Below are 14,706 nucleotides of genomic sequence, written 5' to 3'. Positions count from 1 at the left end.
TGTGCACCCAGTAGGTCCTGCGTCCGGCTATCTCGACATAACTGTTCTTGGTTTTCCTCTGTCTTTTAGCAAATTCTGAGATTCTTCCCAATTTCCAAGTTGCCATGCATGCTTCTCATGCAACCCTCCCGATTTAACACCACCAACATTCACCTCCTAATGTGGAGGCCACTAAATTACTTGTCAAATCAAAATTCTTCCGTCTTTGTCATCAAGTTCTCAGTAATTATTCCCCCAAGGTCTTCACTCTTACTGTATCCGTAGCAGAATAACGGACGAATATTACCTAGGAACATTCTTACTATTAGATGGTGTTTCTGGCACTCAGAATAAAGTGTCTCTCGCTTGTCCCCTACCAATTTTCACTTTGGTTCTGCCCTCTTGCACTCGTTCCTAACACTCTCCCTTTCGGCTTCTAAGGGCTAAATATCCGTCTGTGTGTGTGTGTGTATATATATATATATATATTGATCGAAAAGTCGCGAAACCCATTGCTGACGCGTGTTGTATTTGTAAAAAAATGAATTACATTGAAATTAGAAAATCAAGAAAGATGACGTTGTATAGTGCAGGAAACTCCCACCGCGTTCAGCGATGCAAGCATTTCCTCTTTTCCTCTCCTTTGAGGCAACCCTGCAAAGAGTTCGTATGTCACGGAAATGGCTCAGTAGACGAGACATTATCGATTTGTTTGACACAGGAGAGTCAAGAAATGTATTCATATATTCGTTCTAGGAAGTCAACAAAAAAGAGTTGCGTGGTAGTTTTCGACAATGAACACTAGATTCACTTGTGAAAAAGACATCCATACAGAAGATGGTTATATTCTGGGTTGTTGCTCCGTGTAGTCCGGTAGACTTTTACTGACGTTTCAGTAGTCCTTGCTGCCCCCATCATCAGGATAATAATGATAGAGGCAGCAAGGACCTCTGAAACTTCGGTAAACTTCTACCAGACTACACGGCGCAAAACCCAGAAGACAGGTTTCTTTTCGCTCACCGTCGTGAAAAACTAAATCCAACATCCTTACACTTCGACTGTCTAAAGACCACTGACGCAATGGATGAAGCAGGTTATAACATCACGTAACTTTCTTCAGCTCTTATATAGTCTCATCGATATTGTGTGTTTATGAATTTAGTCGAACTGTATGGAAAAAACAGTCAACAACAAATTTTTAATGTGTTGCGTGACGTTTCTATCACTCTTGAAGATTAGTGTGTATATTTTATATTAATGCATTAATATACGTGCCATACAGGGAATAAGAATTTCATTTTAAGAACCCCCCCCCCCAAGAAAAATAAAAACGTGACCATGAGCTTTGCAATCTACGTGGGAGGAACAATGAATCAGTGCCTTGATCAGATCGAGTTTTCTTGCTGATTACCTTATTCCACCTCTTGTTGTATCGTAGTTCAGCGTCCTATCCCCATGTAACCAGGAAACAACTGATGACGTCATAGCGACGTGCCGCACGATACAAGAGAGCTGGATGGTGCTCTCTGCCTCGTAGTACTTGTCCTGCAGAGGGCGTCCTTCCTCGTCGACGATCATCACCTCTGGAGCTGCGGAAGCAAAACGTGACCAGGTCAAGCTCCCCGCAGAGTTACGCAACATGCATTTCATATCATGTGGCAAAACTTCCACGTTCTCTCCGCATCTCATTCCCCTTGCTGCATAGCCTTAACAGTTTTCTGGGAACAGTCAATTTTATGGATATTTACATAAAAAGGCAGGATTAAATGAAGGCCGAAATTTAAAACATGTCTTTGCCCAGACATTACACCATAACGGAATACAGGAGAGCACTTTCACGCTGCGACCGCTTTTATCATCGGGTGGATAGCTGAGGTACGCATTTACTCACATGGTGGGCCGTGAAACGTTTGTGAACTTGAAGCAGAATGATCATTACTTCAAAGAATGGGTCGTAGAACGTTCAGTCACCGACTTTCCTGTTCATGTCACATCGAATTTATGATATTAGTGAAGAGGTTCACTCCCTCTTACTTGTATGTATATTTTTTAAGGCAGGTTTAACAAAACGGAAATTGTAACTTTTACATATCCACAAAGATAACGATGTAGATGGAGGGGCAGTGAGAAAGATTTTTGACTTCATATCATTATCAACGTTTAATTTTACAAACGATTTGTCATTGATTTTAAGTGTTTGTCTTTTACCGAATTACACATGATGATGATCGGGATCACATTGTGTATGCCGATCTTGCACTTTCTGAATTCAAACTGCATTGTCTTTCATTCGGTGCTTTGTATAGATACAGATTCTGAACTATTCCGTTAGTATTAAAGTTGAAATCTTTTAGAGAAACTAAAATAATGATTACAGCATAATTGTTTCTGTTGTTACGTTGTAGTGTCTTTTATCTGAGGTTATTGTTTTTCCTGTTTTGTGCACTTTTGCTACAAACGACAGTACAACCTAACAACGTAACTCATGTTTAAATTATTTTTAGTGATTTTAACTTTAATATTTACAAAATGTTTTATTAAATTTTTCTGGAACTAAAAGTTGAATGCAAGTTCTCAATGTTGTGCGCATTGAGAAGTTGCTTTAACTACCATAAAAAACGTGAACCTGACAATGAAAATCTCCCGTCGAAACATGTAGTTTGTTAACAGGCGAACATTTAAAAACATATATGATTTGAAGCTTTCGCGTCGAAGTAAGTCAGGGACCAACCCTATCCCCATCATCAGGGTTTTGATGATGGGGACAGAGATGGTCCGTGAAACGTCGGTTTCATCGTTTAACCATCGCCGAGAAAATTGTATTGATTTAAAAAACAGTAATGAGGGCACGTGTAAGAAGTGACAATTATTAAGTCAACAAACGTTGGCACACCGGGATGCTATACTGCAAGATGGTAAATATAAAGTTTTAAGTGTGGACCTTTGGAAGTGAATGTCTCAGAGACATGCAAGCGTGCCAAATTTCTTGATGGTTATGGGTACACAAATATTATATTGATATCCATTTGGTAGTGACGTATAATTATACTCCAACAAGTTAGTAGACGATTCCTTTAAATATGGGGCGTTGAAATTAGTAAGTCTATTTTGAAGTAACAGGTTATCAGAATTTCCATGAGCTTTAAAACGTCGTGCCCCAGTCTGTAAAAGACCATGATTTCTGAGTTAGATGCTCTAGAGAGAATTTGAGGATTGCTTCTCTGTCAGTCCACGGTAATGGCAGAAATTAGTTATTAAAAGGAAGAAATGTGCATAAATTAAATTTTTGCTACTGAATCATGAAGAATTACATTGTTTTGATTGCAAATATTTATCATTTAATTTATATTAGGCGGAAAAATTGCTGTTAAATAAACAGTTGCAAATGGAATCGGTTCCTGTATGAATGAAACGTGAAGTACCTTAATTACGATTTTAAATATTCCCTTATTAAACATTTCCGAATCGAAACAGAGGTCTCGTTTGATACTTTATTTGTTTAGTCATTAAATATGGAAAGGAAATATAGTATTTGAAGAACTGGTTCGAAACTTCGTATTTCGTCTTTTTATAGGCTAATTTTGTCGATGTGTGTGCATCAAGTCATGCCAGTATATTTGTTTGAATACTGTTTACATACAAATGTGACATGTGTAAGCATTAACAATTAATAATGGTTTCGTTTTTCGAGATCATTTGACAGCATTGTTAAATGAAGGCCCATTCGAATAGGTATTGTTGTTCTCCTGTGTTTGATATGTTACCGATACAACTATGAACATGATTAAAACCAGTGTTATCAGATTATCAGGTCGGTGAACAATTCCTACTACAATTACGTGAAATACAGACTAAGTCTAATCCAGACACAGCTGAGTTCTCAAAATGGGAAAATTTTGTCTCGTGGTAGCACTGGGGTAATTCTGAACAAACACTGCTATTTTCGAAATTGAACAGGTTAGTTCTATCTTACATGGATAATGTTTTTACAATTTTCTAACATTGACAGGCTATCCCAAAAATATTTGTATACATTCTAATAAGGAATATTAAACTTGTCTATCATTTGCCCACACCTGTCAACTAAGCCACGAAGCTAACGATGGTCATTTTGAACACCTACGGTAGATCAGATAACTCACGAAGTGCCAGTGACTTATTTAACGGTTAGTGAATTTTGTTTCCATTCATAGAATGTGTGTTATTTAATGACGCTTTCCGTAGATCAAATTCTGTTCCGTTGAATCATACAATGATTAATGCATGTGAATGGTAAAAGAAGCTAACATGGTCTAATGTAAGATAGGAAGGACCGAGGAAAACAACGGAAACCTCTGGTCTCCAGAATTAGATATGAACACCAGGAAATCTGAAACACGAAGCAAGAGTACTAAACAACTCGGCCGATGCCCACGGTTGAATTCTATGATACTACTTAATTATCCAGGCATCGAACGCCGCTCGTGCTTTGTATTCAGCAAGCCCCGGGTTAAGGGTTTGGTCACACGTTTGGCTGCTATGATGGAAAGTTCTGATAATTTGTTCCCTTCTTCCATTTAATTAATTCGTTGCTTTTTACATACATTATAATCAGATTAAATTCTGTGAATGCTTGCTAAAATGCAGTTCAGAACTTTTGTGCTTATTTATGCCATTTAAAATTATAAGGACTTCAAAAATTCATAAAAATAAACAGGCATTCTAATTTTATCTGTTTTTGTGCGTGGGTATGAAACACATAGCAAAGAATGCAAATGGAAGACGTTTGGTAAGAGAGTTTAAAATGTATTTGGATGTATTCTATCAATACCGTATAAATGATCGAGGATGTTTCGATGGGCGAATTATGTATTACACATGTGTTTAACAAGTTCTTATTGAAATACTAAAAGGAAGAGACAACTTAGAAGACCAAACATAGATGGTAGTATAAGATTAGAATTTACTAGAAGAATACAGGGCGGGAGGGTATGGACTGAATTCGTGAGTCAGAGTGTATTTTCGGTTTATAAGGAAGGACTCTTGTTTCTTGTGGGGTCATTGATAATTAACTTCCCACTCGACACTCCAGAAATTACGCAGCAGAAAGAATGTCGATAACTGAGCTAGAAGAAGACAAAATCTTACTACAGGAATTCCTAAGTTACTAAATTAAATGGAATAAAGTTCATCTGAGCTAGTGCGTAATAGCAACATGGCCGGCCGCAAGGAAATGTAATTTAAACTATGTGAGACCTTTGATGTTCTCTAGCCTGTTTAATTTTTTTATGAGAAGTATATAAATTTATGAGTGCAGCAATGTGTATGTATACATATGAATGCATATATTCATCTTATTTTACATATCTCTAAACCTGTCCATGTTATCTGTGCCTGCTTACTATGTAATCATAGACCTAATGTATGTAAGTACGTATGGGTGTGTATGTATGCATGTGTGTATATGTACTGAGTATTAATGGTTATATGAGGCATATATTTGTAAGTATGTAAATAGCCCAGTGTATCTACATAATATGTGTCTGTGTCTGTAAGGAAGATGACAACATAATCTCATCGAATGTCTGCTTACTAAATATATAATACAAGCAGATTAACGGAATAATGGTTATAATATGTGGAATTGTTGTTGTTAAATACATCAGGCATTAGTTAGAGATACGTATATCGATTTTCTCTGTTTCGGCCCTTCCGTCTACATTTATTTCCATCGATCATTTCCCGTTTCCGTATATTTTCATTTATTTCTTATTTTTTAATTTTGTTTTGCATATCTATCTTTCTTGTTTAATGTGAATGATGATTTTTAAATGTTTCTGTTTGGTAGCACAGGGAATTAGCAAATACCGGCGACACATGGTGTAAGCAATAACCGGGGTACGGTCAGGTTGCCCACAAAGACTGATCTCAAGACGTGTCCTACCCCACGGAAGATCACAGGTCAACTTCATGGTCACTAGGGTCTGGTTATTGACGCCAGTGCCCAGTAAAGTCTCATTGCCCATTTTATCCTTATTTCGCTTGCACGTAGCAGTAGACTTTCAGTTCGTATCACACAGTATGACCCTAGTTCTCGCAGAGTATAATATTTGGCGCAGTGCTTGTTTGGGAACGGTAGTTGATTATAGAATAAACTTCGTGTTCTGAACTCAGGGGACACAGTAATTATAGTGTCTGTTTTCATTACTGGATCATTATTTGACGAGTGAAGTTTTAATTAGTCTTCATATATAACCCAGCTATAATTACTTTCCATCTGATCGCTGCATATAGGCCTATCTCAAGTGAAGTGTCGACCGTGGTGTTGAACATCGTAATGCTTAACATAACATCATTCAAGTATCTCTTTGATATAATACTGCATCTTGTTAATAGTTTCCGAAGTAGCCGTTCTTTAAGGGAAGATAATAGTTCCCCATTTCTGTTACATAAGCAGTTTACATACCCGAAGTAGTTCTCCAGACATGGAACTTAGCTGGGAATAGGTCTATAATGAATAGCCAATTGCGGACAGCCGACAGTGGGTAATACTCCAGCTGCGCTTCTGGAGTTGGCTAATAAATCCTCGACGTAATAAAACAAGCTTCTTCTAAAATTTTACATATTTTCCAATAGGACTGCGTAATCTGAATAAATTACGAAACGTCTCTGTTGGGTTGACGCTCTGATGTGTAATTCGTATTAGTCAACTTACGATCTTTAAGAATCGATTTAATGTAGCCTACACTCAGTACGTTTTCTTTCCTGAAAATAACCAATATCGTCTTTTGTGCATGTAGAATCTACGGAATCCGAAATGAGTAAACTAAATGACTATAGGGAGCAGGATGGGAATAGATTTCGGAGTGTCATGGAAATTTCTGTTCGCCACTTTATCGTCACTGTCTTCTCTCCCTATAGGCAGTGCGGTGTTTAAACATCAGAGTATACTGTCACGCAGTTCGTGTCGAGTCTCGTAGGTCGGTTATGATGAATACACTTTCCTCATACCCTCCGGGTAATTGCTTAATTAGAAGGGAAACATTTTCTGCACACAAACTATCTTGAACGGCTGCTCAGATGATATATTAACGATAAATAAACTAACACTCACAAACAAACTTACGTATTTGTCTTAGAAACGAGAAATGGTATGGTGTTAGGAAAAATAATATGTAGCTACATCTCTAACTACCTAACTCCAGGGAGCAGAGTCCTTGTTGTGAAGTCGATAGTCCTCTAACAAGTCAAGAAATTTCCGGTCTTACGTGAAACTCGAAGATTCAATACTGTTTTCACAAGGGACTGTTAAGGTCCCCGCTCGCATCCAAACGATTCAAGTCCACAACCTCCTCAAGGTTTCACTTAGATCCATTTTGAAATTATCCTCGCATCTACTGCTATGTTTTTCTAGTGGTTTCTTCCTTTCAGGTATTTCAAACAAAATTTGTATACATTTGAAATAATATAAATTTCATTCTTCTAGACTTGGTCATCGTAACAAGAGGCTGATATCTTCTGTATGGTTCATTTAAATCTAACTTAAATATAACTTCGATTTAAATTTGTTATAATTGGCTTATTTGGGCATCTAATAAGGAAGAAATAAATGCCTCACTTACCGGTACTTACGTACGTAATCTAAATGGCAGAATACTTCTTGAGAAGCTAATAGTTGCTCAGCTGGTCGTGAACATAATACATTTCTGAGACCAGAGAGTTTTGTCAGATTTAGAAAAGCCAGCCACTAGGCCCTATTATTATCAAATTTAATCCATTCTACAATCAATAAATATTTTCTTTACCATACATTTTCATTATAAACTTCCCATCTACGCCTATATTCGTGTTTTCCCTTCAGTTTTTGCTGCCAAAATTGTGAAGATTTCTTATGTGTTTCATGCATGTTACATGTCACTCCCATCTCATCCTCCCTGATTTGATCATTTAACTAATATTTGTCGAAGTGTTTCATTTTAATTGAATGATTTAAACCAAGTTAATCAGTGAATCCAAAGGAGCATAAAGTGAAGACGCAACGATGGATTTCCGTTGGAATACCCTATTGTTCACTGTCGCCTTTGACAACGACTAATTTCAAGGGTTGTGCATTTTATTTCGCCCTCTCGTCGTATACGGCTGCATCATGTCTATCGGAGTGTGTAAGCCCGAGGTCGGTCTGTTCTCTTTGAACTTCTGATCACACAGCGAGCCGTGCACTGTTTCATTAGATTTCAAATCACACGCACGCTCTGTACTTCGCTATAGAAATTGAATTTCCTTTCCACGTTCAATCCACGGGGTGAATCAATTCCTCACGGATCACTACGGTACTGCGTGAGAGGGGTGGATAAATGTGAGACGCGGACCGAACAAGGCGCGTAATTTTACTTCTGTCATAAGCAGATGTAGATATATCAGGACTCAGTATTTGTATTCAGGGCGTAGCAGCTTCAAGTCTTGGTCGGTTTAAAGAATGTCTTGCCTAAATATTTTCTTATTTCTGGAACCGAATACGAGGATGCAACATTAAATTTTGCCACGATCTCTGTCTCAAAATCTTCACCCACACACAGTTTTTCATAACATCTCCATCTTCTTCCACGTCAAAGTATAACCTATATTCCTATGATTTCTGAAGCTAAAACAGCACCGCGAAATAAACAAGAATCAATCATGCCGAACCACATCGCAAAATTTAACAACAGTCCATTAATTTCTTATTTCGAAGGAGGTTTTTGTTTGATGAATACGTCCAAAATGTAGTATGCACAAAAATTGGCAGGCCATTAATTTTAGAGTCGATGTGAGTGAAAGTCGATAACAGGCCGGTTTCATGCAAATGAAGTTAAAAATTCTTATTTTCTGACTGAGAAATACGTTCGAAGATATACTGTGTCTTTATTAATACATTTAACATAACATTAATGTTATATTGCAGGCTCCTGTCAATAGGTAGTGAAGATTTTGTTCTTCACAATTCTTAGATATTTGAACGGCTTTTAGCTTCTCAAAAAACCCCTTCTTCATGAACTTAAATAGGTACTTAATTCGTTATTATGTTGAAATCTGGTGAGCAAATAAGTTCCGTGGGAAAATACGACAGAAATTATAGATACTGATAGGTATATAGAAAAGATTTCTTTAGAAAGTGATATAGGCTACATAAATGAACTGATGTGGTACACGGACGGGGAATTGTGTGTCGGAAGGTAATTTCGTGTTTCTTGTACATAAAATTAAATTTTCTTCCAGCTACAGAACGCAAAGTGAGCAAGTTGTATTGACGTGTAATGGATCTGACATCTATTCGGCATTTATCCACTTATTCTGCTGGACTTTGTGTCGAGACGTTGCCTAACTTAACTGAGGTGTTCATGATTACCCTCAGTATCTATAAAATAACTTCAATAAAAGATCCTCAAATAAACCGTCACCACATTTATCCCAGTTCCAATATTCACCACAATCACAGTCACTCGGCGAATCGCGAAATTCCATTTCTTTTATAGAACATGAATGTTCAATTGACACTTAACTGAGCCATATTAATTCAATAAACATCCTCTCTCCATAAAAATCTTTAAAATGTATTTGAATTCTGACCTCCTGTTCAATTCAAAAGCAGTCTCTCCCTTCAAATTTCAGACATAAATTCAGAATGCATTTTCCATTTTTCCCGTGCGTGCTACATGCTGTGTCATTCTATTCTCTTTAATTTGATGTATTAAACAATGTTTAGTGAAAAGTACAAATTTATGACAATAATCATGCAATTCTCCAGCCACGTGTTTGTCAAGAAAACATTTTCTGGTAAATGTTAACTTTGATTTATGATGTTAAGTATCCTTAATGAATTGACGCAAAAAAGGTGTGTCTGACATTCACGCGAGTGTAAAAATTGTAACAGAGATAGAAGGGGGAAGTAAGCAGTGAGATAAACTGCAAGTTCCAGTACGACAAAGCCATAGCTGTGTGCTGAAACGATGCCAGGTTTTATAGACAAAGGCGTGAGGAACGATCCACTATTTTATCGTGTATATAAACTTGATACACAGCCATGCAGGAGGTATGAGCTGTGCTGGTACCAGGGATGCAGAAATAATGTAACACGAGTAGGTATGGGGAATGAGTTGCAATCAGAGAAGAGTACAAGAAGTGGCGATTGAGGATAAGAGGAAGAATAAAGAAACCTTACTACAGACTTGAAAGAGAGAAAGGAAGAGTGAATAACTTCAAAATGAGGAATAAAAGAATGGAGACATGTCCAGTGTACCACACGGCTAGAACACACGACGGTAATGACAGTTAACTACTGCAGATATTGTTACCAAAACAGTCATAATCCCGGAGTCATCTTTCATGAAACTGCGTCGGTTGTGGCGTTGCAGATGCCAAAAAATAGTAAAGTGAGATGATGTTCACGTTAGATAATGAACTATAACATTTTTTATGCTTTCTTTCTCTCTTTCTTTCTCTATTACGCTCTTTTTACCCGTAGTGTGCCAGTCCAGGTCCGTGGTTCAATTCCCGAACGGACTGAAACTTGAGATGAGGGGTAAACCAGGCTTTGGCATACTAATCTGGTTTATATGAACGAAGGAGGTGTGATTAGATGATACTTGGTACACCTCACTTCATCAATATTTGAGTGATTTTTCTAAGTTTTGGCTTTGTCCAATGTATCACATTGGGAAAGAGAGTGGCGCCATCCTGGCGTGTGAAAGTCTCTTCCCCCGACATTCGGTTTAGTGACCGTTAGTTTGGGGCGCCCTAGTAGGTGTGAAGTGACGATTGCCAGATGACCGCTGCTTCACTACGACTCGGACCAATGGAATTTGAATGTGGCTGTTCGGCACGTTTCCGACATCATAAGTGACTTTTTGGGGAACGAATCGGATTGTCATATTCAATTCAAAATCCAAGAACGGTTACGTTGCGGGAATATAAAAAGCGAGGTTGCGTTGGGGCTCGCTCTCTAAAAGTTCGGTTCTTCAAGGCAAGCAGACAGTTTCTCCTCGATTCATCAAATTTCAAGTACAAAATACAACAGCCGAATCATCGCGCTGCCCAAAAACCAGAATAACTTGTTGAAAGGAATTAAAAGGTGAAATATTTCCAAGGTGACTTCGGTGTGGTCTGCAGTTGATTATCCCCACAGATTTCACGTCCTTGGCGCACGGCCGCTCCAACTATCACAGTCCCCATATATTCCCTGAGAGTCGGACAATCTTGCTCGCCGACAAACCCTACACCAATTATTATTCCTTATATCCTTCCACATTATCCGAAGTTATATCAAGCTGTAACCGCAAGCAAACCAGGCACGCTACTGGGTTTGATCCCGTGGCAACCAGAGTGAGAAGAAAGCAGTCTGCGGAAGGGCGGTTGCAGCAAGTGTCGAGATTTTTTATTTATTAATTTTGATATATTTGAACAGTGGTAGGACTCCTTGGATGAGTGATCAGCCCGACGCAAGGCCTCTACCTATACAAACACAGAAAGACGCGGACAAACATACATGCCTTGAGTGGGACTCGAACCAACGGTCCCAGCGGCCAGGCGCACGAGTTCCATGCCTCAGACCGCGTGACCACTGCGGTCGGCTTTTTCTGCTTTCTACCATAAGTAAATAACGATTGTCTTACGCAATCTATGACAATTATACGATTAACATGTAAAATATTGTTGATTTACATTTAAGTTATGAATATTGGCCTGATGTTCTCGCGGAAGGATACGGAATCAGAGGTTCGAGAACTGAGTAAAAATGCAGTCTCACTATACGCCATGTAGGCGCTTTGGGGGGAGATAGGTAGTATAGCTCCTACTCATTCTTAACCTCGGCACTAGATGGGAGTTAGTGGTCAGCGTCACGCCCCGGCCGTGCTTTACCCCCGGGAAACGAACCCGATACCCATTGGACAGGAGACTGATTTGTCCCCATACCCGGTCTGAAAGCAGAGACTAGAGATAAATTTGATCCAACTGGAAAAGTAACAGTATTAAAGTTATTGCATACCGTAATGAGGATTCATAATTTGTCTTCTTCGTTTAATATTGCTAGGATCGTGAAATCAATTTAGTCGCGATGATGTGGTGTGGTTATATATGGGCAAAATAGGAAATGCATACAAATGATCCGAAACACCAAAGAGGCCCTGAACGCAAGTACGGAGGTATTTAAATAATATATCGAATAATCAGTTGCTGCGAGTCGACAGGGGGTGGTCTTGCAACAGAGGGGGCGGGCTGACTCCTCAACGAAAGAGATCCTGCTTATGTCTGAATGTTGCGCAGTGCCTTTGCCTCGGCGAAGTCGGGGAAATAGACCGGCTAGGCGACTAATCTCAAGAAGGGCTCTGTTGCATGGAATTAAACCCTTTAAAGCCTAATTGTAACTATATGTCCAACCTTTTTGTTAACCAGTGTTTTATTATATTATGTATTTCATATGATTCTCACTGTAAACAGGAATTTTTTCCTGAAATATCGTTAACAAATTGATCTTGGTAATGATGAGGTGTGGTGTTTTCTTTTCGGTACGGTCTGAATTGTTGTTAAGTAGTATTTAAGCGAATTTAAGCTTTGTATGATTTATTAGGCGCAGGTTTGAAGAAAGTAGTGCATCTCATATAGGAGAAACTGATTTGCAGTTTTGTATTTTGACATTTGTCTCATTAACAAGGAATTTAATAAAAAGCATGGACTTTATTAACCCGCTAAGCATATAAGACTACTAATGAAGACATTCTAAAATAAATTACTTCACTCGTATTTGTTTGTATAGCCGTAGTCTGTTAATTTCATTGTATTTTTATCTTAGTTGCAGTGCATAATTCTCGGTATTTGGTGATTGGAGCCAGTAAACAACTTTTTGCCTTCCTCATAGTTTACAAATTTACCCCGTATATTTCAGGTATATTTGATTTTGAATTAATAAATACTGAAACTTTGCTTTAATGAACACAAAATTTAGAATATTATTTTACCAAATATTTCGATTTAGTGTAAAAACTTACGTAAAATAACAATTGGTATTATTATCATAATGAAACCCAGAGCTAAGTTTTGTTTCCAGGACATGTGTTGATTTTACTGATTGTTAGAGAGGCTAATTAAATTTAACACTGCATTAGTAACAAAATACAAATTTTTATGAAGACAAAATGAGAACCAGAATATAAATATTTTCACTTTATATTGTTTCCCTGAAGGATGAACATTAAGTAAATATGATAGTAATATCTATTTATGACCCGCGGGAAAATATTAGGCCATATTATTTTTTAATATTGCTAACGTGTCTGGGTTTACAGAGTTTCGAAAATAAAACACAGAGGAATAGCTTAGCGTGGGAAATTTGCGTAGGCTCTATCAAACCAATTAGGCAGTTGCTTGTTCCAGCCTCATTCATTGATCACTTAATCTATTCTCCTCTCGTCCTGTGTCTCTGCTGCCACGTGATTAAAGTTCATAACTTATTGAGTAACGCGAATTTAACTCTATCTTTAAAAATGCTGTTCGCTCACCACAATTTACATTTGTTATATCTTTCTGATTTGGTGATAATGTACCTAGTTCTGCACTTATATTTTCATTTCTCATTTTGTATACAGCATATCAAATCATATTATAAAAATGTGCTATAAAAATACATGGCTGATATTTTCATTCGTTATTTTATAAAAATATATTTTCGGGGTAATGTAATTTACATTGCACAAAATGATGATTACAACATTTGCAATATTTGTTAGTGAGGTACGTATATAAAGTAACAAATTTCGTACGAGATATTAACGCTGTAAGATCGCCAAATGGTAAGACCTCTTTAGCAGTAATTAATAGGTGGATAACCCTACTGACACGCGAATATCTATTCAGTGTTTAGTTTAAAATATAGTAGAGTTTTAAACAGACGTAACAGATGTCGGACTGATATTTTCTAAAGACGTGGTGAAGTATATTTGTCTATATAATAATTCATTAAAAATGGCTATTCTTTATATTTAGTCTGTGAACTGCCAAATTTTCACTTCAGCATCATCACTTGTTGACGCGAGAAGTCCCGGAACAGCTGGATTCCACATGACGGAATTCACATCCTGAGTATGAGCCCCGTGACAGGCATGGTACAATACAAAACTTGGTTCATTAGGATCAGAATTATTATATTGACTAAACACAAACATGACGCAGTTAAGATATAAATTATATTTGTCTATTCATCACCCCCTCCTCAGGCTGTACCCTCCTCACTCCATGTGCAAACATTATCTTGCGTAACATTATCAAGTGTATGTATTAAGTTGTATGCTCAAGCTTTCTATGAGACGTCTGCGCCATTTAAATAACTCCTGCTTTATTTTCTTTTTGCGACTAACGAATTACGAATAGGAATTTCAGAGGGATCTTCTCAGAAGTCCATTCTTACCGTTGGCGTAAGCATATTCAAGTAGGATTTTATGACACCGTTTATAAATTCAAGAATTGCATTTCCTACGAAGACATTTTTTACCCTAGAAAGGGACGAAGTCTTACGTTTGTGCAAGACTACGCTCGTTGATACCATTTTATTACCTGGTTAATTTCAAAGAATGCAAAAAAAAAAGATAATGGGTTTAAAAATTCATATGAATTACTATGGAATGAAAAGGAATGATCATGTATATTTAATGTATTTATACAGAATCCAAATAAAACATTGGAGTTAAAAGCATAGAGGGCGGTAAGTAAGAACGAGTT

At 37.6% G+C, this 14,706-nt stretch overlaps 1 protein-coding gene across 13 annotated transcripts in view; it reads right to left on the bottom strand.

The window, feature by feature from the left end:
- The window catches only part of dpr20 (defective proboscis extension response 20), a 524,337-nt gene that overhangs the window by 31,640 nt on the left and 477,991 nt on the right, over positions 1 to 14,706 (bottom strand). For all 13 annotated transcript variants that reach the window (XM_087348564.1, XM_087348576.1, XM_087348577.1 and 10 more), the window contains one exon: positions 1,391 to 1,568. In XM_087348564.1, the coding sequence (XP_087204690.1) occupies positions 1,391 to 1,568 (178 nt within the window). The remainder of the gene's footprint in view (positions 1 to 1,390; positions 1,569 to 14,706) is intronic.

Source organism: Zootermopsis nevadensis, unplaced genomic scaffold (assembly GCF_977971745.1).
Source record: "Zootermopsis nevadensis isolate Lab colony 2312 unplaced genomic scaffold, Znev_1.0 Znev_ptg000013l, whole genome shotgun sequence".
Lineage (NCBI taxonomy): Eukaryota > Metazoa > Arthropoda > Insecta > Blattodea > Termopsidae > Zootermopsis > Zootermopsis nevadensis.
Note: the sequence above shows the minus strand (reverse complement) of the source record. Positions and strands in the feature narration are given on the sequence as shown.